This window comes from Kogia breviceps, chromosome 2, assembly GCF_026419965.1.
Source record: "Kogia breviceps isolate mKogBre1 chromosome 2, mKogBre1 haplotype 1, whole genome shotgun sequence".
NCBI classification, from domain to species: domain Eukaryota; kingdom Metazoa; phylum Chordata; class Mammalia; order Artiodactyla; family Physeteridae; genus Kogia; species Kogia breviceps.
The window spans coordinates 17846474-17873446 of NC_081311.1; the positions used below are offsets into that span (position 1 = coordinate 17846474).

A 26973-nucleotide genomic window follows, 5' to 3' on the forward strand; every position below is an offset into this window, starting at 1 on the left:
TCCAGAACTCCTTCTCCCAACCACTGAACCTCCTGCCCCAGTTGACAAAGAACCTACCTGATTTCCAATCCCCAGGTGATGTCATTGTACAGCCAGCAGTGCATTCCGTTTGACCATAAGCTTCAAATACCTGCGCAAACCAAAGAAGGGCTTTGAGGCTTACTCAAGATAAAGCAGGAGCCGGCCATGCCCTATGGCAAGACATGAGGAAAGCAAGGTCTCTGAGAGTTGGAGGACACTTAGTGTCTTAATACCTTGAATTTATGCCTGAGCTGCTAAATCTTTACAACTGTGGATTCACTCAAAACCCAAAAGGGTCCAGAAATAGACCAAAGTATGGAAACATACTTTGGGAAATGTGGCGTTTCAGGCTGATGGGAAAAAGCGAGTTATTCGTTGAGTGGTGGGCAACCCAATGGCAGTCAGACGCAGCAAGGCAATGGGGTGCTACTGAAGGAGCTGAAGAAAGTGAGTAGCATTGTTTAAGGGAAATAGCTATGGTACGGTACAGAGGTTGGCAAACTTTTTGTGTATAGAACCAGACAGTGAATATTTTTGATTTTGTGAGCCACTTGGTCTCTATTTCAGCGACTTAACTCTGCCAATGTAGCACCAAAGCAGCAGTAGACGATATGTAAATAAGTGGGTATGGATGTGTTCCACTGAAATTTTACTTATAAATACAGGCAACGGGCCAGATTTGGCCTGTGCTGCAGTTTGCCCGCTCCTGGTATAAAGGATAATCTTGACTGGAGAGGGGATGTGGGGACATAAGTGCATGGACTGCAGTGGGGCTATGGCCTGTCAGAGGCAGAGCTGGTGGAGAAAGAGAGGAAGGCATTTCTGGAAGGGGTGTGGCAATAGGACCTTCTGATGGATTGGTTTTAGGAGCTGAGGGAAAGGAAGGTATTAAGACTGGCCAAGAGGATGCTAGTTTGAAAGACCAGAGGAACTCTGACCTTGGCATCAATTCAGAACCTTTTTTTTTTTTTTTTAACATCTTTACTGGAGTATAATTGCTTTACAATGGCGTGTTAGTTTCTGCTGTATAACAAAGTGAATCAGCTATATGTATACATATATCCCCATATCCTCTCCCTCTTGCATCTCCCTCCCACCCTCCCTATCCCACCCCTCTAGGTGGTCACACAGCACCGAGCTGATCTCCCTGTGTTATGCAGCTGCTTCCCACTAGCTATCTATTTTACATTTGGTAGTGTATATATGTCAATGCCACTCTCTCACTTCGTCCCAGCTTACCCTTCCCCCTCCCCGTGTCCTCAGATCCTTTCTCTACGTCTGCATCTTTATTCCTGTCCTTTCCCTAGGTTCATCAGAACCCTTTTTTTTTTTTTTTAGATTATATATACATGTGTTAGCATACAGTATTTGTTTTTCTCTTTTAGGCCGTTGTTTCATTCATGTTGTGCATGTTGGCCGAATGAATGATCTACTTAGCCATTTGTGGAAAAAAAATATGAGACTATATCTGTACTCAAGCCCATTTACTAAATTCCAGGTGGAGCAGAGACTTACTTGGGTAAAAGTAAAACCGTAAGGCTACCAGATAATCTGGACGAAAACAGTTTTATGCAATATTGAGCGTTAGGAGGCCCTCTAAACAATTATAAAGCCACATTGAAACGGTGACTGACTACATACACATTTGAAACTTTTATATAGCAATACACAGTGCAAAAAGGTGAGACTAGGAAAAATATTTCTAACACAACGAAGATTGATTTTATGACCATACGAAGAACTCCTAGGAAGCAAGGTGAAAGAGAACCAAATTATCCTTTGCTTAGTTTTCTATAAGGAAGTAATTGAGTAATTCATGAAAGAAATAGTAAGTGCCCCTAGGCAGTAGAAAAGATGTTTAGTGCTAATAAAAGAAACAAAGTTGCAATAAGATTTTTCATGTATCTTGTTGGCTAAGATTTAAATGACTGAAAAAGCACTAGTAAGAATATGGGGATATCAGGACTTGTGCATTATTTGCATTAATGCATAAAAAAGACAAGACCTTTCTGAAGGGAAGTGTGATAATCTACATTAACATGTAGAAAACCCATATACTTTGACCCAATAATCCCCACTCGTAAGGATTTATCCTAAATTGATAATTGCATAAATATACACAAGTATCCTTATCACTTGATTATGATGACCAAAAAAAAGTGGTAAACAACTCTAGTGTCCATCAATAGGAGACTACTTATTTGGGTATGTTCAATAAACTATTACAAAACCATTAAAATGGGTCTTCCCCGGTGGCGCAGTGGTTGAGACTCCGCCTGCCGATGCAGGGGACACGGGTTCGTGCCCCGGTCCGGGAAGATCCCACATGCCGCGGAGCAGCTGGGCCCGTGAGCCATGGCCGCTGAGCCTGCGCATCCGGAGCCTGTGCTCCGCAACGGGAGAAGCCACAACAATGAGAGGCCCGTGTACCACCAACCCCCCCCCCCCAAAAAAAAAACCATTAAAATGATGTTTATTTGACAAGGAGCAATGTTAATGGGGCACTGTTTAATAAGTATTTTAGAACACTGATGCTGTTTTTTAAAAAGGTTATACTCCATTTATAGTTATTATAAAATATTGGATATCTTCCCCGTGTTGTACAATATATCCTTGTACCTCTTATTCCCCTACTCCTATATTGCCCCTCCCCCTCTCCCCACTGGTAACCATTAGTTTGTTCTCTATATCTATGAGTCTGCTTCTTTTTTTTGTTATATTGACTAGTTTGTTGTATTTTTTCAGATTCCACATGTAAGTGATATCACACAGTATTTGTGTTTCTCTGTCTGATTTATTTCACTTAGCATAATGCCCTCCAAGTCCATTCATGTTGCTGCAAATGGAAAAATTTTGTTAATACTGATGCCATTTGTGTAAAGGTTTCTGTACACAGGTGCATTCAGAGGCGACTGGAAGGATATTTTCTCTTGATTTTGAGATTTTTGGCTGACTTTCTCTATGGTACTTTTCGTTTGTGTTTTCATTTTTATTTAAACAGTGAGCTTTATTTGTGCAAAAGTGAAATAAGCTATCATCCAAAAAAAGGTGCTGGGCTTACCGGACATCCCATTGCTGCCCGAAGGAACGTCAAGACGGGAGAGGAGATGGGGGCAGCTCCGGTGACCATGAAACGAACCTTCCCACCCAGGCTTTCCTGTTTAATAGACACAAAAGACCTGCTGAAGACTATTCCCTTTGCTTCAGTTTCCTGTGTTGCAAAATGGGTAGAACAGCATACCTACCTGGTGTTGTCATGAGAATTAAACTCGTTAATTTACAAAGCACTTAGAATAGGGTCCAGCATTGTAGAAAAGAACTTAAAATGTTAGCTGTTATTGTCACCACCATCCATAGCTGGGGCCAGACCTGCAATTTTTTTTTTCCTCAGATAATTTGTATTCTTGGGCCCTTCAAATTACCTACAACCTCAAAAGACCACCTAAGAGAATGGGAGTGCTAGAACCTAAGAAAAATCAACTTTCTGCTTTTTGACCAAATCCCTTTAGTGGCAAAGTTATCCAAGAGAGATCTCAAAAGGTGAGTGAACACAGAAAGTGCAAAAGGCTCGCCAGTTAAAGAGATGCTTGACCATCAAAGGAAAAGCAAAGTGTGCTGAGTCAGTGGGCAGCCCAGATACTTACCTGGCTCCATCCATAATCTACCCAACGTACCTGGATCTTTGCAAAGATGAGCTTGTCCCAGAAACTGTTGCGTCTGATGATACCCTTTTTCACTTCACTGAATTTACTGGCAACAGCCAAGTTCAACAAGAACTTCTTCAAGGGTGTCTTGGCTTCATTTTGTACCTGCAGAGTGACAGCTCCTCTTAGTTGGAAACCTATTGGAGATACTCCCCAAGGCCATTCAGCAGTGAGCAAGAGATAGTGCCTCCTAGCTTCATAAGAAAGAGGCTCTTATTCGTGCACTGGTGTGCTGAATAATGATGAGCTCACACTAAGAAAGAAGTGAACTTAGTACATACACACAGAGCTCCAGCTCCTCCAAATTCCTTGTCCTTAGCAAACAACCTTGACAACTCAGATAGCATGTCCTCAAAAGGTAGTCAACATCTACCTACAGTAAAGTTACCTGGGAGTAAGGATTAAACAGCTGAATGGGTACCACTGTTAGGACTTTTGATTCAGTATCGTATGTATGTATGTAGTATCATAACATTACAAAGAACACATCCCACTGGCCATTTTTGAAGATCGCTGGGGTACCAGTTCATTATTTTGAAGACTGATAAAGGAAAAAATCAAATAATTTTCATGCCTTTATGGAAGAATCTCAGCTAATGAAGGCAAGAGAAATGCTTGGATTAGAAAAATCACCATTTTGCCAACCTTAATGAAAAACAGAGCAGTGATCAATGACAGCTAAAACTGCTACGTGACAGTGGGATTCTGGCCCGACTCCTTATTAGATCTGACCCTGGACAAGTTATTTAACCTCCAAGGTTCAGTCTCCTCATCTGTAAGTTAGGGATCATAAGTGTTGGGATGATTTTCTGGGCTTTTGTAGAAATTAAATGATGGAACGCATATGAAATATTTACCGTGGGGCCTGGCACCTCAGCAAGAAGCACACTAAACCAAGGAGGTGTTATGAAATCAGAGTAACAATTTACCAGTAAGTCAGCTGAATTTTGAGGGGCTCCCCAACTCTCTGAATTAATCTCTTTCTCCAGATCACATCCACGTAATCTCATCCAGAGGAAAGGGAGTTTCATCTGTTATGGTTTTTCATGGCTGCACTTGTAAGTGTGGCTATAAGTGGATGCTGGTAGGGGTTGGGGGTAGAAGTGGAGCACGTTTCTTAGTAACATAGAGTTCCTAAGAGCTTTAGTCAGGCCTAAGCCCCAGACAGCTCCGGCAGCTCAGGGCCAGCGCAACAGAAGCAAGGTTAGCACCTTATCATAGACCCTGTTAAGGAGTCGGGGAACGGCGGGAAAGACTGTGGGCTTCAGGGTCTTCATGTCATCAGGCAGCAGCCGAATATCTCCTTGGAAGAATCCAACTCTGGCTCCACAAGAGTACACAACAGCCTAAAAACAAAACCAAAGAGCAGAGCTCAGAGCCAGAGGACCACTTTGGGTGGGGTCTGTATGGAACAGAATGGAGGGTGTCCATGGGCACTTTTCTCTGGACAGGACGCCCGAGCCCTGAAGTTTCATGTACCCAGAACTCTGAGACCCTACGCCTTAGGCAAGATGGAAACTCACTTCTGCTGAGATGGCGGGACAGGTAAGACAGATTGTGAGACTGAAGGCCCAGCCCTACTCTGCCCACAGCTCTGGGTGAGGGTCTAAGGCATCATCCTTTGTAAGAGACCATTCGTTATGTAGCACTAAGAAAAAACACTGCCACTCAAACTAGAACACGCCTACGATTGTAAGACCATCTCAGTTTCAGACATGGTAAAATGTGAAAAAATATGCTTTTAGAATTGATATTTTACTGATCAGATATCAACACTTTAGCCCAAGGAACTGAATCTTCCATTTTGGCATTTCATGCATCAACAGATAAGCTGGTTGAAGAGGTATTTAAGCAGGGATCAGAGAGGATTTTCCAACCCTAATAACACCTGTGTTTTTGCTTTCGGTTCTCAAATCGGCCTCAGAGTAGCCTAAAAGCTTGGCGTCCACTCACAGAAGGCCAGCTGTCCCGCAGTTGCCGCGCAGTCCTCAACAGCTCCACCTTAAACACTCTGGACACCTTACCTGGATCAAAGGCTCCTTCTCCGCCCCTCTGTGGGGAACTCCTTTTCTCTAACCCTAGGTCTTTTCGAAAATTCTAACCCAAATAAAAGGAAAAAGAAAAAACAATGCCTCGTATCCCTGCTCAGAATTGAGGGTAGATAGTAAGCTCCCGGCTATGAGCTCCCTGGACTTGCAGGCGCCCTGTGTGAAGGCAGGAGGAGGCATTTGCTCCGTGGGGGACACACAGACTCAACAGAGGAAGGCTCTGCAGCAGGTTAGGGGTGATGCCAAGATTAGAACTCAGCCATGCCAACTCCCTGCCCATGTCCTTCACATTAGAGAAAGGACTGTAAATGTTGCAGAGCTGCCTTTGGAATAAACATGGGACTAGCAAGTCAGGACCCTCTTTTCACATACCTGCTAGGAATATAGGATCCTTACCTGTACAACCCTCTCAAACATATGAGCCAAGGGGAGGTAGGATATGGTCACGTCCTCAGAACTGGGCTCAAAAGTATACTACAGATCAGGAAATGGAAAGGAGACAACATTGGATTAATGCCAACTTTCTCTTCCAAAGAAGATTTAAACACTTCTTCTTTCTAGGACCGCTGCATACAGTTGTACAGGTGTGCACTGTGCAACTCTAAGGGGTGCCCTAACTGCACTGAGTGCAGAGATCTGCAGTGACCCTAAAAGAGCAAGACTCTAGACAAAGATGCACCAGTATTTGTCCACACTCAGGCCTTCAACCTGTTTCTTCCCCCTCTGCCGCCTCTAACTTTAAAATCTTATGACAGATTCCCATTTTAATGAGGGCCTCCTTTTCAATTGACCACTGACCTCCACACATTTGAGAAAAGCAGCAGCATTTGAAACGATATTTTCATGGGTTAACATGGCTCCTTTGGGGTCACCTGTAGGAAACAAGAGGTGGAAAGATCTGTTAAATGGCTAATAGGTAGCCTTTGGCATTGAAATGAGAAGCTACATTCGATTGGTTCTGTTCCAGGGAGCCAAGAGCTTCTCCTGTCACTGTGTTTTTTTTTAATGAACAGTGTATGACTCTGCTTATGAATAATGGATGCCTCCACAGATTCTACTTCTGACAGCGGCATTAGCCATGTGCTACCACACAGGGCATAGCCACAGGCACAGACAGCAACGCAGTCAAAAAGAAAATCCCAAGTAACCTGCCCCCCTCCCCGTGCTGTTCTCATGTTGAAGACTTCAGATCTAACAACATTACCCAGCCATCACTTTATAAACTGGGCACAGTGGAATGGATATAACTTCTAGATCATCGTGGATCACATTAAAACTTACTGAGTTCTAATAGCTAGGTAACTACATACAGGGGAGAAAGGGGACATGGAGTGATCTGTGTAGAACTACCACTGGGCTATCCTGATTGACTGAAACCACTCCAGTGACGTCAACTTGAGAGAGTCTGGGCTGGGGGAGAAAGTTGACTTTCTGATGCCACCTTTAAGAGCCCTGAGTTCCATAGCATGTAAACACCTCCCACTGTGTTCAGTGAAATTTATTTGCTTATGCATAGGTTTTTCTAGGCAGGCATCTGTACTCAGAAATCTTAGATTATAAGCCCCTATGGATAGGGCTCATTGTAGGGTATTTTTACAAGCCTCCTAGTGGTCAGTGGCTCAAGCCATGTTTTTGGCTGTCCAGGGGCCTCTGGGGCAACTTCCTGGGCACTGACCTGTGGTCCCACTCGTGAAGCAAATGATGCTCAGATCTTCTGGTGCAGGAGGCTGGAGGGGAAAGCACAAGGGCTTAGTCTACGGTGAGCTCTGAACGTTGAATATGGACAGACTCAAATCTGGGCAGAAGAAAACTTACCATGGGTTTTTTGAAGTTCTCTTTGCCTAAATTCTGCATGAACAGGAAACCAAGAAAGAAAGACATTAGTTGAGTTGGGAAGACTTAGGGCAAATACAGCCCCCCCTTTCCCTTTTGCTTGAGAACACCTCTATGGGAATACAACCAAAATTCCAACCTGGATCAGGCCCAGAAGGCAACATTCAGGTACAATGGAAGCCTTGGGGTAGAGTATAAGTTTTCTCTAGAATATCAACTCAAGAAGGCAGATCCCAAATGTCCAAACTTCCCATCAGACTCCTATGGTTCAGTCTTCTAGGACCATTGCTAAATCATTTTGAATAAAATGAACAGTTAACATTTCAAGGCTTACTACACTTTATATTACTGTCCTGAGCACTTTATATTCTCTCATATAACTCTTTACAACTCCTCTGTGAGGTAAGAACTATTTCATCCTCATTTTACAGAGGGGGAAAGGAAGATGTGGAGAAACTGGCCCAAGGTCACCTAACTAATGGATGTGGAGCTGGAACATGAACCTAGGAAGCCTGGCTCCAGGACCATATCTTTAACTACCACTTAGCCTCTGCATTTATAAATCCTCTACTTGGAAGTCTGTGCACACTGGCCACAGACTTTCCTCACCCACTGGCATGGTTTCTGAGTTGTCTTGGGGAAATGATCCCAAAGCTTCACAGCATGAGTGTAATTTACTCTTCTCCTTCCACCCCGGAGAACAACAGATTGCTCCCTTTTGTAGAAGTCCTTCACGTTGCCCACAGCATCAGACCAGCCTTCCAGCTGTAAGCTGACCTTCAGACCCATACCTCAGCATCAAACAGGGATAAGATCTCAACTCCACATTTCTCCCCTCTCTTCTTCAGGTCGTCCTCAAAGGGATCCATGAGGATGATCAATTTCAGGCCCGGCGTGAGGCCTTTTTCCACATTCCTAATCAGGACCAATGCCTTTTGGGGCGTATCACAGATCACCATGGCGATATCAGCTGAAAGCAGAAATAGGGCTGGGGGTTACCCTCCTGCTTTGCTGTGTACCCGATTTTCTTGCAAAGAGGAAGAGATTCTTGAAAATTTCAAAGCTACTGGGTCCCCAAAGGAGATTATGTCTGTAAATCAGATTTATAATGTATAAAATCTGAAACATTACACTGATAATAAATAAGCTTAATTGAAACAGAAGCACTTAATTTCCTTGCATGTGCTCAACAGTTTCTAGTTTCTAGAGGAGCCACAAAGTTCCTTCTGCTTAAGAACACAGACAACGTGTATGAATCATGTAGATGTGGTCTTGCCAATGTGTTTTACCTAGGGGAGAGGGAGAAGGGATTGGAAGGGAGAGGAGGAGGCAAGTGGGATTTTAGCAGACAAGCATTGATGGGTTTTAATGTTAGCATTTGCTTTGATACTTGTGTACACAAAGAGAAACCTTCTGATTATGTCTATAGTTCAAATGGATCTACTCACTTAATCTACTAGTTCTGGGACAGAAAGTAACATCTAGTATATGTCTTATTTGCCCATTGAACTCGAACTTGTTTCTCTAACAGTGGTACTTTGGTCCACAGATTCAGCATGGACATTGGTACATGCTGGTGAGCTATACTGACTTCGATTTATAAGAATAGGAAATTAAACTAGTAGTTCCATAGTGATACAGTCAATTAAAAAGTTATTCACTAACTCTGTGGCCTTTCATCCAGAGTGGCCAGCAAAAATAGTCTTATTGCTAAACTATATTGTCATACTACACTACCTTGAAGCATTTCATTGAAACTTCTATCTGATTATATCCCTGCCTCATGGGCTTTTTGTAACTTCCCTGTAAATTATATCATAGGTACTATAGGACAAGAGAGACTTGAGCATTTTTCTGGTCACAGCATTCTAAGTCTGCTAACAAAAGCAGATAATGAGGAATTACTCAGCATCAAGAAAGAATCAAGTTAAAATGTAATAGCAACAGGAATAAAGACGCAGACGTAGAGAATGGACTTGAAGACATGGGGAGGGGGAAGGATAAGCTGGGATGAAGTGAGAGAGTAGCATTGACATATATACACTACCAAATGTAAAATAGATAGCTAGTGGGAAGCAGCCGCATAGCACAGGGAGGTCAGCTCGGTGCTTTGTGACCACCTAGAGGGGTGGGATAGGGAGGGTGGGAGGGAGACACAAGAGGGAGGAGATATATGTATACATATAGCTAATTCACTTTGTTACACAGCAGAAACTAACACACCATTGTAAAGCAATTACACTCCAATAAAGATGTTAAAAAAACCGTAATAGCAAAGTTTTACCCTTGTTGACAATGTATATGACGGCGTCTTCTCCCAAGGTGTCATACAGGGGGACAGCTACCATGGAGTACGTGTAACAAGCAAACTCAGAGATGACCCACTGTATGGAGAGAAGTTCAAATAAGGAATAGCTTATGCTTTGAAAAGGAAATGTACTAATTCAGTCATTTAGTCAACAAGTGCGTATTTGGTGGCTCTGTGTTAAAAAAAAAAAAAAATCACCTTTTATGTGATGCCCTAGGGACTGCCACTGCTGATGCTATAAAATATAATTAAATAAAGAAGATAGGATAGGTGCAGAGACAACTATAAAACAAAGGGAGAGTGTAATAAGTTCTATCCGTAAGTGTTATGGAAAGCATTAGAGAGTCTTGAGGTAGAGTCACACTCGGGGGTGGGGTAGGCTATCTGGGACTGCTTTGGGAAAAGTGATGGAAATTGGGCAGGACTTTGAAGGACAGGTAAGATTTGGTTATGGAGATGGAGGCAGAGAAGGTATTCAAGGAAGAAGGAAGTGAATGAACAAAGATAGGACCACATGACGTCACTAAGTACACATCAGAAAGCATAAAAAGTGACAGGAAATTAATTGGAAAGGTGGGCCAGAATCTGCTAATGGTGGACCTTGAATGTCAGTCTAGGCCTTATGAACTGAATTGTGTTCCCCCTAAAATTCATCTTGAAGCCCTAACCCCATTGCAATTGTTTTTGTAGATAGCTCCTTTAAGGAGGTAACTAAGGTTAAATGAGGTCATAAGGATGGGGCCCTGATCCAGTATAACTGTTGTCCTTATAAGAAAAGAAACACAGGGGATGGCAGAGAAAAGGACACAGCAAGAAGGCAGCCATCTGCAAGCCAAGAAGAGAGGCCTCAGGAGAAACCAAACCTGCTGACACCTTGATCTTGAACTTCCAAGCTCCAGGACTGTGAGAAAATTAATTTCTGTTGTTTAAGTCATCAGTCTGTGGTATTTTGTTATGGAAGCCCTAGTAGATTAAGATACTAGGTTTGGTGTTAAGTTCCTGAACTAGCGTCAAGGATATCTCTTCTTACTGAGGCTGGGTGTAATGAAGATGAAGTATGTAGATGCACCTAAAAGTGCAGCCAGGGCCCTCTTGGATTTTTAGTTAAGCAACTGGCTTGGGTGAGCACATGTCACCCAACTCTTCTGAAACATACAAAGGCTTTCTCTGAGGATATTGGGTCTAATGACTTAACTTGAACTTGAAGATAAGCTTAATTCCAATCAGCTTAATGTCTAAAGTCCAACTCACTGTGGAAAGATGGCTACAGCTGGTCTCAGTAGCAATGGATTCCTTGGTTGCTAGTTCACGTACAATGTGCAAGTTCCAATTCTAGTACAAACTCACCCCTTTCCACATCATCCTCAAGCTCCTACCTGCCAGTCCTTCATAGCTTCCTTATTTTCTTCATACAACAGACTGACTTAAAATGACACACAGTGGGAGACATGTAAGAGAAGTCCAGTCACCTAGCAAATAGCACTAGACATTCAACCAGGATTAAAGAGGTCCTGCACTGTAACTTTTAAGTGGAACAATATTTAAAGAATCTGAGGTCCTTAAACAGCTTTGATAAGTCATCAGCAAGTGTCAGAGCGCTGGATTTGGGGTAGGGTTTAAAGTCTTTAGACGTAGCCCTGACTCATTTCCTTGAGTTAATTTCAACATGGTTACCTCTGGCCTATTCTGAGCAAAGATGCCAACAAAGTGTTCTTGTGATGGCTTATATCCTTTATGCAAGAGATAGGAGCCCAGGTACTCTGCTCGATCAGACACCTACAAGTGAGAGAGGTAAAGAGAGAGAAAAAAAAGCAGTCAAGACCCAAAAGAGATCATATTAGCTCAAGATACCACACAAGCAAAATAATTTATCCAAAATCATGGGCCTGACTTACCTGTTGGTAGGACAGCCATCTGTAGGGCTGGTTTGGTTTTCTATATCCCAAGCAAGGCCCATTGTCTAAAAACACAACATTAAATGAAAATCAGCTCCAGTTGCAAATTCTTTGGACCAGAGAAGGTTAAAGGAGGTTAGGAAGAAACAAGACACAAAGGATAAATCCAGTAAAGATGCGAGCTTCTCTTATATGCCAAGGAAATTCAAACGTAGTAAGTACTCAGTTATCAAAGGCAGAGGGAGCCTTGCAAACTACACTTGAAACACTTGGGAAATGCTACAAAACAAGGGTGGTTCCATGTTGGAATGTGTGACCTCCATGATAACAGGCATTTGGGGAAAGCCATGAGTATGGACTAGCCCATATGACGTGAACAAATAAAAGCCCACAAGTAAACACTAATAGACTATATCAGATAATCTTGGATTGAGCTTCCCTACAATGAAAGAAATATATGTTCATAAAAATTTAGAAAAAAATCAAAATACAAGTCATCAATAATCTCATCACATAAACACCATTATTAAGGCTGATATTTTCTTTCATACTTCCTTTGATAGTTCTACAGGGTAATATTCATTCCACATGTATATTTTGGTATCCTGCTTCCTTCCCCCGCTTGATATAAATATTCCTTTGTTAGTATTTCTTCTCTGTAGAGATTTCAATGGCCTTATTATGGCCAAGTAATGAAGGGTTCTACTGTATAGCTGAATTTATCTCATTATGGGCATTGAGATTGTTTCCAAGATTGACACCTCAATCTTGGTAATGGTAATGGTATGATGCATATTTTCCAACTGATCATTTCAAAGTTAGAAAATTTTCTTAGAATAGAGTATTTTAAATGAAATAACTGTGTTGGGAAGGGTGGCAGCGGCTGGGAGTGAGGATGGTTGGTCAGACGGCTCAGGTTTTTGATACCTGGCACCACATTGCTTGGTGAAACAGCTGTGACAATTTGCTTTTCTCCAACCAGCAATATAGCAAGTCATAGACCCTAAATAGTCTCTTTTTAATATGTCTTCTGGTTAAATAGGTTTTAAAAGTTATTGCTTTAGGGACTTCCCTGGAGGTGCAGTGGTAAAGAATCTGTCCTGCAACGCAGGGGACGTGGGTTCGATCCCTGGTCAGGAAACTAGGATCCCACATACCGTGGGGCAACTAAGCCCGTGTGCCACAACAAGAGAGCCCACGCGCCCTGGAGCCTGTGCACCACAGCTAGAGAAGAGAAAACCTGCACAACTAGAGAGACACCCAGGCGCTGCAACGAAAAGAGCCCGTGGGCCACAACTAAGACCTGAAGCAGCCATAAATAAATAAATAAATAAATAAATAAATAAAATAAATTTTTAGAAAGTTATTGCTTTAGTCTACGTTTTTTTAATAGCTATTAAAGTGGGACCTTTTCCCTTGTTTGTTAAGTTTTATCTGGTAATGTACTTTGCCCATTTGTATGAGCGTGTCTTCTGAGATACTGAGACTCATAAAGAACTGCAAGAACACACACACATACGAGTACATACAGGAGTACACATGTACACACACGTTGGCCATCAACATTTTTACAACTTACATTTATTGTCTTACATTTGACAATAGAAGAATTATACTTCCGAACATTGAAACTACTCAGCCTTATTTAAAATTACAATAAGTCTGGGAACATCCACTTACTAGAGTAAATAGTAATTGCAGCCACAGAAGCCACGAAAGTCATGATATTTGTTAGGCTAAGGAACAACTCTAACTGGCCAAGAAGACCCCACATCTAAGCCAGGATGAGACTGAGTTATAAATAGAAAAGCAGAAGAGAAGGAAATTTTACATAGAGGATTTAGCCAAATTGCCGAGAGGAATTCAGGTCTAGCCCAAAAGAAGCATTCAAAGAGAAGGTTACTAGGAATTCAGAGGTAAATAAGTGAACGTCCAGACTAAGTGACAGAGGAAAAAGGAAAGAAAGCAGGAAAGAGATAGCCACTCTGATTAAAGAGATATTAAAAAAAAAAATTAATGTGGAGACTGTCCACAGGAAACATTAGTTCTTTTTCTTTCTGCTGAAACAGCTGCATGAATGCTCAAGAAGTCAAGTCTCAGACTGAGACTTTCCCTGAAGCCAGGCAAGTCATGCTTTAGAGTTCACAGCCACTGCTCCAGCCTAGAGTGTGTGCCACTGCTGCTCTACCAACGGGATTGTTTGTACTGACATTAATCACCAGTGCTAAGTACCATTTAGGGTACCTAGCTTGCTCTGTGCCAGGCATTTGAACTCATTGGGTCTTCCCAATAACTCCTGTTAGCCCCATGGTACCAAGAATCCTGAAGGGCTGGACAGCTTCAAGCTCACTCAGTAAGTGGCAGAGCTGATGAAGGTGGGAAAAACTATACTGCATCTCTTTATCACTTCCCTGTTGATGAAAATACTAGCAGAGGCCCATGACCAAGGAACAAGTCAAATAATTGGCCCAAAGGGGTACCAGCTGGGGTTTCATTAAACTCTGTGCCCTAATCAGCTTCAGTCTGATTCGCCAAAGTCCCGACCAGGCAACAGCCTAGCCTTTGATTAACTTAAGCAACTTAGATCTTCTGTTCTAAGATGTGGCCATCTAAAAAGAATCCACCCATTAACAACTTCTCAGCAAAACTGGGTCCCAAAGCTGGGTAGAGGTGAAACTCCGGCATGCAGAACCCCTGGAAAGCTTTGTTAAAAACTCATATTCTAGATCGCTTGAGCTCAGGAGTTCTGGGCTGTAGTGCGCTATGCCAATCGGGTGTCTGCACTAAGTTCGGCATCCATACAGTGACCTCCCGGGAGCGGGGGGCCACCAGGTTGCCTAAGGAGGGGTGAACCGGCCCAGGTCGGAAATGGAGCAGGTCAAAACTCCCGTGCTGATCAGTAGTGGGATCGCGCCTGTGAATAGCCACTGCACTCCAGCCCGGGCAACATAGCGAGACCCCGTCTCTTAAAACAAAACAAAACAAAACAAAACAAAACAAAAAACCTCATATTCTTAGGTCAAACTATCTGGAATTCTAATTCAGTAAAACACAGTGGAGGGCTTCTCTGGTGGCACAGTGGTTGAGAATCTGCCTGCCAATGCAGGGGACATGGGTTCGACCCCTGGTCCAGGAAGTTCTCACATGCCATGGAGCAACTAAGCCCGTGAGCCACAACTACTGAGCCTGCGTGCCACAACTACTGAAGCCCGCGTGCCTAGAGCCCGTGCTCCACAACGAGAGAAGCCACTGCAATGAGAAGCCCGTGCACTGCAACGAAGAGTAGGCCCTGATCGCCCCAACTAGAGAAAGCCCACGCTCAGCAACGAAGACCCAACACAGCCAAAAATAAATAAATAAAATTAAATTTAAAAAAACAACACGGTGGAGCCAGAGGATCTATATTTTAAACATTATCTGCAGGTGATTCTCAACATGGATCATCTACTGGGTAGGGGTTAAAGATAGAGGTTAGGGCTGATGTATTCAATCCCAGTTGTAAACAGACATGTCATTTTTCTATGGAAATAGCCAGGCTGGATTTTTCAAGCCTACTTACATGAGAAGCCATTTTAACTTTATCTGTTTAGTTTTAATTGAGTATTGAAATAAAATTTCTAAATGAAGCAGTGTTATGTGCCACATATTACATGCTCAATGACTTGTTTCTAGTTACAATAACAACACATGTTCAGTGAAGAAAACTTCAAAACATGGAAAATCCCAAAGAAAAGTCTATTGTATTAGCTATATACTATCTTAAGTTGTCAAATAAATAAAACTAATGGTTGCATTGGTTTGTGTTTGTTATTTGCCTGGAAGTCCAAATCAGTACTAATTTGGAGCCAGAAATAGTAAGTACAGTCCCCTTCAGAGACTTCAGATAGAAGTTTTCTTTACAAAAACCTTTCATTGTCTGGAGGTGCAACAACTTTTATAAAACACTTAAGAGCTGACGTAAAATAGAATAATCTAGCCAGACAGACAGATTTAGATTTCAGTATCAGTGTCAACATTTTCTAGTTCTGTCCCCTTTGAAATGTTCCTGAAGCTCAGAGTCTCCATTTCCTCACTTTAAAAAATGGGGGTGAGGGACTTCCCTGGTGGCGCAGTGGTTAAGAATCTGCCTGCCAATGCAGGGGACACGGATTCCATCCCCAGTCCAGGAAGATCCCACATGCTGTGGAGCAACTACGCCTGTGCGCCACAACTCCTGAGCCCATGTGCCACAACTAATGAAGCCTGCATGCCTATAGCCTGTGCTCCGCAACAAGAGAAGCCACTACGATGGGAAGCCCCTGCACCACAACAAAGAGTAGCCCCCACTCGCCACAACTAGAGAAAGCCCGCGCCCAGCAGCAAAGATCCAACGCAGCCAAAAGAAACCAAAAAAAACCCAAACAAACAACGATGTCGCAACTAAGATGAGGCTCAGCCAAAACAAACAAACAAATAAAAATTTAAAAAATAAAAATAAATAAAAATGGGGGTGATAGCAACTAATCCCTGTGATGTAGGGAAGGTAAAGTAGATGATATCAGTGCAATACGATAGGCTGGTTAGCACTCAACTATTAAATATTGTCGTAGTCATAATTAAAAGGCAGAAGGGAAGGGATGAGAAGAGGTCACAGAGGTAAACCTCTGCCTGGACTGAATATCACCCAGAAGAAAAAAGTTATAGGGAGAGTTATAAGCCAGTAGATTTTAAAAGGAAACTAGTGTACCTAGCATCATGTTCAATGATACAAGATAGAATTACTAAGCCTTGATATTTTCCAAATGACCCTACCAAAGGTCATGTGGTGATGTTTCTAAGAAAGTCCAAAAGATAATTACCTTCTGTGATACTATGACCAGCAGCATGGGCCAGCAGTATGGCAGTGGGGGGCAAGGGCAAGGTAAGAAGTCAGGAGGCCTGAATACTAATTCTGGCTCAGATTCTATAATGTAGGGAATTGCATTTATGAAAAGCATGTTCCTAAACAAATATAATGTATTAGTGAATTAATCAAAATACTTTCCTACTGTTAACTCTTTAACAACAACTTGGCCAGGAAGTTCTCCTTGTGTTAAGTGAGAAACAGATTCAGAGAGGCAAAGTGGTTTATGTAAAGTCACACAGCTGGAAATAGAAGAACTGGGTTTCAAACCCAAGTCTGTCCTACTAGACAGTTTACAGCACCCATCGTGATACTGCGCTCACGTACCCTCCACACTGTATTTGTGATTCTTCTTAGACCACCACATTTAAACAGCTAGAGTTTTAGAAGTGAGACTGGGAAGGAGAGGTATGGAACAGGACCCCACCTTGGTCAGGCAAGGTGAGACGTCCAGGCTTACCAGACACAGCAATTCCTCTTTGGAAAACTTCATACATCGTCTTGGCATCTGAGAAGTAGTAACGTATTAGGTCATTGTCCTGGCAAGGACCTCTCCGTGCTCCTCCCTAAGACACAAGACCAAGTTTAGGTTAAGACTGAGTCTTTCCCCACCCTTTCCAAACCCTTATAGATTGAATTGAAAAGAACATAAACACTGACTATTGAGGTCACAGTGATGACCCTTTTAGTACTCAATCAATCATTTTTTTAAATCTCAAAATTGTGGTGTCTTCATATCAGAGAAATCCAGAGATTGTCACAGTTATGTTTTTGGCAATCTCCCCCCACCTCCCTAGGTATACACACACGTGCGTGCCCCCCCCCCACACGAGATAATATTATAGTTATACCTTTTAAAAAAAATCATGTTAAGTTTAAACATCCATCAAATGCATACTACGTTCCAGTCACTGGGCAACTACTGTAGATGCAAAGTGAGTTAAGACAAAATTACTGCCCATGAGCAGCCCATAAATGAGAGATTTTGGAGCTGGGGTAGAGTGAGAAGGGAAAAACATGCAAATATAGTACTATGATGTATGTGCTGTAATAATTGTTTTGGGAGATGAATGAAGTGAACAATTCTGTGTCAAGTAGAAAGACTACAGAGAAGAAATAATATTTCAATAGAGACTTTGAAGATAAGTAAGCATTTACCAAAATGATGTGGTTTCATAGAGCAGAGGGAAAGGAGGATAATTCAAAGTGAAGGAATAGCCTGAATAAAGGCACAGAGGAAGCAACAAGGATTTACTGTATAGCACAGGGAGTTATACAGTGTCTTATAATAACCTATAATGGAATATCATCTGCAAAAAAACCCAAAAAACACCATGCTGTACATCTGAAACTAACACAGTATTATAAATCAACTATACTTCAACTAAAATTTAAAAAAGAAGGTACACAGGCAAGAAAGCACACTGAAGATTCTGGTGGGCAACTCGAGAACAGGGTATTTGAGAAAGAGGGAGTAGCTAGGGATTTGTCTAGAAATGTCAGTGGAACTACAGGATCGGGCCCTGATCTAGATCCTGGAGCTGCAGTAAGGGCTATAGGCATGGTTCAACCCTCATGAAAGTTAGATTAGAGAAGCACAGGCATCAATTAAATAAGCATTTAAAACTATAAATTACTACCAAGATAAGGGCTATAAAAGTACAAGGTAATCCATGAGGCTATAACAAGAGATCTGACTTAATCTGGAGCATCAGGAGATTTCCATCAGCTGTCACATTAAGTCAACACATCAGAAATAAAGTTCTTTTGGGACTTCCCTAGTGATGCAGTGGTTAAGAATCTGCCTGCCAATGCAGGGCCCATGGGTTCGAGCTCTGATCCGGGAAAATCCCACATGCTGCAGAGCAACTAAGCCCATGCACCACAACTACTGAGCCTGTGCCCTAGAGCCCACATGCCACAACTACTGAGCCCACGCACCTAGAGCCTGTGCTCCACAACGAGAAGCCACCGCAATGAGAAGCCCGTGCACCACAACGAAGAGTAGCCCCCGCTCGCTGCAACTAGAGAAAGCCTGCACGCAGCAACGAAGACCCAACACAGCCAAAAAAAACAATTAAAAAAATAAATTAAAAAAAAAAAAGAAATGAAGTTCTTTTTCTAGAAAAGAAAGATGGGGTCTTGCTGTCTACTTACATAGATGGACTGAGGAAGGAGGAAGAACGAAAGATGATTCAACTCAACTTTAAGCAATTGGGTAAGAAGAGATGCATTTAACTGAGAGCAGGAGGGGAAGCGGGAAAGGGTGTGTGCGTGCGTGCGTGCGTGCGTGTGTGTGTGTGTGTGTGTCTAAGGGAGAAGACATGCAGTACAAAGATGTGTGGAGCCTGAGATACTTCTTTTTTTTTTTTTTTTTTTTTTTTTTTTAGCGGTATGCGAGCCTCTCACTGTTGTGGCCTCTTCCGCTGTGTAGCACAGGCTCCGGACGCGCAGGCTCAGCCGCCATGGCTCACGGGCCCAGCCGCTCCGCGGCATGTGGGATCTTCCCGGACCGGGGCACGAACCCGTGTCCCCTGCATCGGCAGGCGGACTCTCAACCACTGCGCCACCAGGGAAGCCCGAGCCTGAGGTACTTGAGTGTCACTGAGATGGACTGGAACTCACAGGAGAGGACAGAAGTAGAAAGTCAGATTTGGGCGTCATAGACTTTTAGGTACATATTCATGTCATAGAAGAGGAGGGGTTTTCTCAAAAGAAGTGAGGATTGGGCTTCCCTGGTGGCGCAGTGGTTGAGAGTCCGCCTGCCGATGCAGGGGACACGGGTTCGTGCTCCGGTCCGGGAAGATCCCACATGCCACGGAGCGGCTGGGCCCGTGAGCCATGGCCGCTGCGCCTGCGCGTCCGGAGCGTGTGCTCCGCAACGGGAGAGGCCACAACAGTGAGAGGCCCGCGTACCGCAACAAAAAAAAAAAAAGTGAGGGTTGAAAGCAGGGATTGGCCGACTATAATCTGGGGCCAAATATAGCTTGTCACTGTTAAAATAAAGTTTTATTGGAGCACAGTCATGCAGATTCATTTACATATCTTCTGTGCTTTCACGCTCTAACGGCAGAGTTGAGTAGTTGCAACACAGCCCACGTGGTCTGCAAAGCCTAAACTCTTCACTGTCTGGCCTTCGCAGAACATGTTTGCCAACCCCTGCTTTAGAGGAATCAAGAGATGGTGAGACCGACACTGTAAGATGAGGAGGGGAAAGAACTTAAGTGACAAAGAAAGAAATCTTTCTTTCTTAGGGAGAAACTCTCATTGAAGGATACGATGAAAGGCAAAAGGTAGAAGTTTTAGGAAAGAAGAAGTGTCAAGTCAATTGAAAGGAAGAGGCTGAAGAATCACTGAATTAAGAAGTTAGATTACGAGTGATGCAGAGAAGTCTGGAGAGATGGTAGTGATAAAGGTCAGATTTCAGTGAGTTAAAGTTCAGAGGAGGGAACCAACAAATGGACTCTGCTCTTAAAGACTCCGGGGAAAAGGGAGGATTGAAAGGAGATGGCGGCCTGAATCAGCAGGATCAGCAGGACAGGAAGATGCTGCTGAAAATCTTCCAAATAAAAGGGAGGCGGGCGGAGAGTGGAGGCAACTTGGAGTAAGATTCCCGAGTAGAAGAACAGAGTTTGTAAAAAGATCAGAAGGGGGTAGCTTTACAAAGGAACAGGAATGCTTTTTTCTCTGAAAAGGGTTGAAGATGAAAAATCATGAGAGAAAATTCTTGGAGCTTTCCCTTAGCTCAGGGATATAGGAGGCGGTGTGATTTGCTGAAAAGTCAGGGAATTGAGGGGGAAAGCCCAGTTCACTGTCTGTCGTTTGAAGAGGGAACATTAACTCAAAGCTGGTATTTAACTCAATAACTTCTTCACTATTCTCAGACACTGGGTGTCTTGATGAAAATCTTCTCCTGTCCCCAAAGTACTGACTTCCTCATCTAGATCGTGGGTCAGCAAACGTTTTCTGTAAAGGGCTTTGTAAATGCTTTAGGCTTCATGGAACACATACGATCTATCACTCTTCTTAACATTTTGTACATAGCCCTGGAAACATATAAAAAACATTCTCAGCTTTTGCTACTCACACAGAAAAGGGTGGATTTTGCCTGCAGACTATAGTTTGCCAACCCCAGATCTAGATTACTGGCATCATAAAACCAGTAAAAGCTGTGATTACATTTTTATTACAAAGGAAAATATGCCATGACTAGAAATTTTGACTTACAGATTTTGAGTTGATTAGCTAACCAAAAAGGCTTATTTTCCCATACTACACCTCCCCCGCCCCCGCCAAGTCTCCTTCACCAGTGATCCTCATGTCTTGAATTAGTTTGTGCTTGATCAAGTTTGACAAACTGAAAAGGTGCTGGGTAGGTTACCTCGAGTCCCACCGATTGCTTGTTCAGGTCAACAAGAGGCAACACGGGCTGAGGTCTGTTTATCAGCCACAGGAATACGGCAGCTCCAAAGGTCAGGATGCAGATCAGTGCCGGAGTTGGAAGTGGGGAAAACAAGAAGTTAAAGATAAAAAGCATTTTTGTGAATAGCAGCAGGAAATTCAGGCCTAAAAAAAAAGAAGGAAAGAAAAAGTTAGAGGAAATGGCCGTATATTTTTACTCAATAGCTCTGTTTACAGAAGGAACACACACACACACACACACACACACACACACACACACACACACACACACACAGCTTCTAGCCCTCCAAATAGCCAGGGTTGGACCACTTTAGCAGCTGAATTTCTCCCACTGTTTACCGTAACATTGCCGAGAATAGTAGAATACATTCTCTACCCTTGCTACTTGACTGTCCTCCCACAACGTGGAAAGGATCAAAGGAAACAGGTTAATCATTTCCCAGACAATTCTGAGCAAGGACTACCCTTTAATTTTTTGACTGACAAAGCCTAGAAGAAGCCCTCTGGACCCAAAATAAGCTGGTAGTCAGAGAAGGGAGCTCTCTGCCCAAGCAGACCGAGGGTCACGAAGGACTCTTGCAACTGCATCTCCCTAGTATAAACTAGACAGAAGAGGGAACCTCAGGAGAGGTGACACCACCCATCTTAGAAATTAAGCATTCTCCTGTGAAAAAGACATTTTCTGCTGGCCAGATACGCCTTGCTCATTGCTTTCTTTTCTGAGCCATCAAGAGGGTCTCAGAGATCAACAGCATCACAACTTGCCAGGTCCAAAGTCCTCTCCTCCAGGGAGCCTGGAGGAACCATTTTTATTGGAGGCAACTTTAGCCAGGTCTGCAGGAAGGATGCAGGAGAATGGGCCTGACACATGGTGGCAGGTGAGCATTGAAGATTTAGGCCAGGAAGTGATCTCAGCGAACCAAAGGAAACAGTCTTCCCCCACAACTCAGCTTTTCTTGTAGTTTCCAGCTTCAAACTACTCTAACAGGAGGCATTAACATGTGAGTGGGTCCTAGGAACTTATTCTCGCTGAAGCCGTCTCTCTCAGCTCTTGCCTCACAACTTTCAGACTTGACTAGGACAATAACAGCACCAAAGAAATGAGTACCAACTCTATGCCAGGCACTGAACTGGGTTGATTGCACGGATTATCTAATTGAAATCGCATTTTACAGACAAATAAAATAGAAACTCCCAGAAGTAGTGACTTGTCCAAGGTCACTCACCATTTACCACCGCTGCTCACCCATTAAAATCTACACAATCACAACCCATTTTTTTCCTTATAGAGTCTAGCTGCACAGTTCAAGGAGACTGAGTTCATCTGGCACCTTACAGGTCACAGCAAAGGTATTTCAGATTTTGTATTCTTTAAAGTTTACTGCAACGCCCTATAGCTCAGAGATGAAACCAAACATTCCTACTCAAAATCAAGAGAGCAAAGCAAGTCCAATAAAAAGTCATAGCCACCCTTAGAGCTTTGGGACAGCTGCCATTAGCTGGCATCTGGAACTTTTGCCATTAAGGGAAACAGTTTTCCACTCTAACAAAGGCTATAAAGCCTAGACATTTTGTGTGGGAACAGTCACAGTCAAAAGAAACCCTGAGTCACTTTTCATCCTTTTTCTACCCCTTGATTGGTTATTACCTGAGTTTGGAGGAGTCCCTTTCCATTTTATGGAGGAAAATTGAGCTTCCAGAGACTGGGATTACTGTCTCAACTCTTTGGTTTCTTCCACATTGTGTTTAGGTAAAGAAAAAGAAGATTTAAAAAAAGCCAGACCCCAAAGGTGCTAGTTTACCTAACAACAGGTGCTATTATGACCACCTGCCAGGATTCTGAGAGCTGGGAGTTTTGGAATCCAGCCTTAGCCAAACTTGTGTGGTAAGGCAGTCCAGGAGGCAGAGCATATTAAAGAGGCAGCCATGCGGGACACCATTCCAAGGCTGGCCACCCACCCCAGCCTGAGAAAGTGGGCCGCCCCAGGGGAAGCTGCAAAATTCACAGGACAGGTAGCAATGCCAAAGGGAGAGGAAACCTGCTTCGTGCTCAGCCACCTCTGCCTACTGTCAACCCCTTTCCTCAGCCTGGGGTGCTGCCACCAGTCTGGTGGTACCTTAGAATCTGGGATTCTACCCTTTGCCTTCATCCCTCCTCAAGTAAAAGAGTCTTACCTGCCCCTCCCTTCTTGGATACAAGAACAGGTTGCCACACTGAGGACTTTTGCCCTCCTCTTACACATGGCAGCTTTATATTTCAGTTGGAGACTTAATGGGAGACTTTGCAAACAATGTCTTCAAAAGAGGGTCTAAAGGTGAAATGTGACAGTGTGAGAAGGCAGAAGAAGGAGGGTGAATTGCCTGGCAGGTAACACAAAGGGAGGAAAGAGAGAAAGAACCCATGACCAGTCTAAAGGGGGCACCTGCTGTCCACCCAGGCTGATCCTTACCATGTAGTAATGGGAGCCCAGGGTCACCAGACGGTCAGATTCTTTACTCCCTAGAAAACCTGGAACACTCGATTTTTATGAAACCTCAATTTTAACTTCTGGCTCCATTAGTAAAAACGGTCTGGTATGGGATAAACGAAAACACATCTGGTTTAACCCGGACCACGGTCTGCCAATTCCTGAGCACTCCTTTTAGGTACACTCCTGCCTTACTGCCCACAAATGGGATGAGCCTCGCCACTTCACTACCTCGCCTACACTGCAAGGGACTTTATTTGCAGAAAACACTGGAAGATTTGTCAACTGAAATAGCTTACTCACTATGTTTGCTATTGCTGACCAGGTATCCAAATAGGATATACACAGAATTTCAGATGCTTCCTCCCTGCCTCCCCACATTTTAAAAAATTGAGTTAAAATTCATATAACATGGAATAAACAATTTAAAAATGTACAATTTAGCAGCATTTAATACATTCACAGTGTTGTGCAACCACCATCTCTAGTTATTTCCAAAACATTTTCATCGCCCCAAAAGCGGAAACCACGCACCCATTGAACTGTAACTCCCACTCTCTCCTCCCCCTCACCCCTGGCAACCACTAATTTACTTTCTGTTTCCATGTATTTACCCATTCTGAATATTTCGTATAAATGGAATCATGTAATATGAGACTCTTTGTGTCTAACTTCTTTCACTCAGCATAATATTTTTAAGGTTTATCCATGTTTAAAGTTTAGCATGTATCAGTACTTCATTCCTTCTAATGGCTGAAGAATGTTCTATTGTCTGAATAGACCACATTTTGCTGATCCAGTCATCAGTTTGTAGATATTTGGGTTATTTCCACATTTTGGCTGGGGTGAATAGTGCTATGAACATTTGTATACATGTTTTGTTTGAATACCTATTTTCAATTCTTTGGGGTAAATAGTAGTGGAAATGCTGGGTCACATGGTAATTTTACATTTAATTTTTTGAAGAACCACCAAACAGTTTTCCACAGTAGCTCTATCGTTTTACATTCCAACCAGCAATGTAGAGGATTCCAATTGCTTTACATCCTTACCAACATTTGCTATTTTCTTTTCTTTTAAAAAAAAATAATAGCCATTCTAATGGGTGTGAAATGACATCTCATTTTGATTTTGATTTGCATTTCCCTAATGACTAATGATGTTTAGCAACTTTTCATGTGCGTTTTGGCCATTTGTATTTCTTCTGTGAAGAAATGTCTATTGCAGTCCTTTGCCTGTTTTTAAATTGGGCTGTTTGACTTTTTCTTGTTGACTTGTAAGCCTTCTTTATATATTCTGACACTAGAACCTTACCAGATATATGATTTGCAAATATTTTCTCCCAATGTGTAGGTTGTCTTTTCACTATCTTGATAGTCTCCTTTTTAATGCACAGCACACACACTCATTTTGAACCTAGGATGCTAGCACTAGAGAGGACTGGCAACCATTATCATGTAACTCTCTCACTGTTTAAATGGGAGAAACCAAGGGTCTGAGAGAAGGCAAGACCTTCAGGTTACACCAGTACTGGACTGGTTGCCATTCTAAACTTTAGAAACTATGAACATTTCCAGATACGTTCAAGTAAACAAGGGGAGAAGCCACCATCTCTCTCGTCGTGTGTCCTGTGTCACTCAAATTACAATTCTGGATCGGTCACTCCACGGAACCCCTGCAAGTTTTTCCTCTTCCCTTAATGTCACTCCCAGTTGGGAAAGAATGGAGTAGGGACAAGTGCAATAGCAGTAAAGAAAAGAGGAAGGAGAGCTGTGTTACACTGTATCTGGGAGTTCTTGTTTGAGGTTATCTACAGATGGTTGAACAAGCTACGGAGTGGCCCCAAGTGGAAAGCTTCCTCCACTTTCTGCTGTGGTAATAGTGACACGCCTTAGTCCCATACCCCGGGATGCCCATCTGTCCTCAGCCCTTCCCCTTGACTCACTCTCCAGGGCCCTCACTTCCTCTGTGGTTTGAATGGCCACAGCCAGCATTACTCATCTGGCTCCTGACATGTTGAATTCCCAAGCTTGCTGAAGGACACCTCCTGCCTTCATACCTACCTGCAAGCTCCCAGGACCAGCGTTGGTACCTAGGTTATGACCACCCCATAATTAGCTTTGGGTTTTGCTCCTTTGAAGATTTGGGGCAGCATGTCTTCATTGTCTCATTTTCCTTGGATAAAGTCCTTAAATGACCCCCTTCTACTCTAATATTCATGTTTTTGGTCAACTAGGTTTATTGCTATGAATCTTTCAGAATATCCCTATAGTCTATCAATAATTTATCTTTTGATAGTCCCTTTCACGTAAAAATTTTATTTTTCTGCTGTGTATTCTGCTCTTCAAGCATAAGTCCACTCCCATCTTAGGGTCTCTGTATCTGCTCTTCTTTTTGCCTGAAACACTGTTCCCCAGATCTGAAATGGTTGTGTGTCGCTTGTAGGTCTGATCTCAACTCCAATGTCATTTCCTCAGAGGCTCTCTCTGATCACCCTATTTAATATTGCCCTTTCCACCTCAGTCACTATCATGGACCCTGCTTTCTCTTCTCCATGTCACTGTTTGCTATCTGAAATAGTCCTGGTGCATTATGGTCCATAGCCCCTACTGAACTGATGCTTTAATTGGAACAAGGATTTTTGTTTTGTTCACTGCTGTGCTTCCAATGCCTTCACCATGCCTGGCACAGAGTACACTTTCAATAAGTGGTTCCTTAAAAAATGAGCAGTTTTCTAGTTCCGAATTATCTGTTCCAAATACTCTCAGTTGACCCACTTTTCCCTTAATAAAACTCTCCCACCCCCAAACTCTCCAATCTTAAATCATCAAAAGTCACTCCGGACAATCTTGAGATAGGTATTCCTGATCAATATTTTGGCAGGGTATTCGGTTCGGGATGATGGATGGTGAAATGATGTATTCCTAACATATATCAAAAACCAGTCAGGATCAGTGTACTCCTCCAGGCTTGGAAGAATCTGCAGGATGGATCTTATCAAATGAAGTCATCTACAGTGTTCAGTGGGTAAAAGGTTCAGCCTAGAAATACGTGATTCTGTTGCCTTGGGTTTTTGGAATTCAAAGGACAATAAGACTAATTATCTTTGCTTTTAGTCTTGAAGAACAAATTATTTTCTATTCAATAATGAGATCTAGATTGCAATTATAAGCTTTAAAAATCTCTGCCTTCTAGAAAGTGGCACACTCATTTGGACTTAATTGGTTTTCTGTTCTCTTGCATGTATGGGCTCATTCTCTGGTCATAGAAAGTTCATTAAAAGGGAGACCAGAGTCCCCAAGTTCTTATCCACAGTTAATTAACACATTCTTCCATACTGAATTACTTACTCTCTCCTAGACACTATGTCACAAATCTTCTCAACTCATAAT

General features: G+C 42.8%; 1 protein-coding gene across 5 annotated transcripts in view; it reads right to left on the reverse strand.

Moving 5' to 3' along the window:
* ACSL5 (acyl-CoA synthetase long chain family member 5) overlaps window positions 1–26973 on the reverse strand; it is a 52626-nt gene that overhangs the window by 12034 nt on the left and 13619 nt on the right. For all 5 annotated transcript variants that reach the window (XM_067024676.1, XM_067024677.1, XM_059052079.2 and 2 more), the window contains 14 exons: window positions 21073–21257; window positions 17152–17257; window positions 11810–11874; window positions 11589–11690; window positions 9891–9990; window positions 8398–8576; window positions 7589–7621; window positions 7449–7500; window positions 6572–6645; window positions 6170–6247; window positions 4937–5071; window positions 3696–3830; window positions 3083–3178; window positions 58–130 (listed from right to left, as the gene is read on the reverse strand). In XM_067024676.1, the coding sequence (XP_066880777.1) occupies window positions 58–130; window positions 3083–3178; window positions 3696–3830; window positions 4937–5071; window positions 6170–6247; window positions 6572–6645; window positions 7449–7500; window positions 7589–7621; window positions 8398–8576; window positions 9891–9990; window positions 11589–11690; window positions 11810–11874; window positions 17152–17257; window positions 21073–21228 (1384 nt within the window). In that variant the 5' untranslated portion in view covers window positions 21229–21257. The remainder of the gene's footprint in view (window positions 1–57; window positions 131–3082; window positions 3179–3695; window positions 3831–4936; window positions 5072–6169; window positions 6248–6571; window positions 6646–7448; window positions 7501–7588; window positions 7622–8397; window positions 8577–9890; window positions 9991–11588; window positions 11691–11809; window positions 11875–17151; window positions 17258–21072; window positions 21258–26973) is intronic.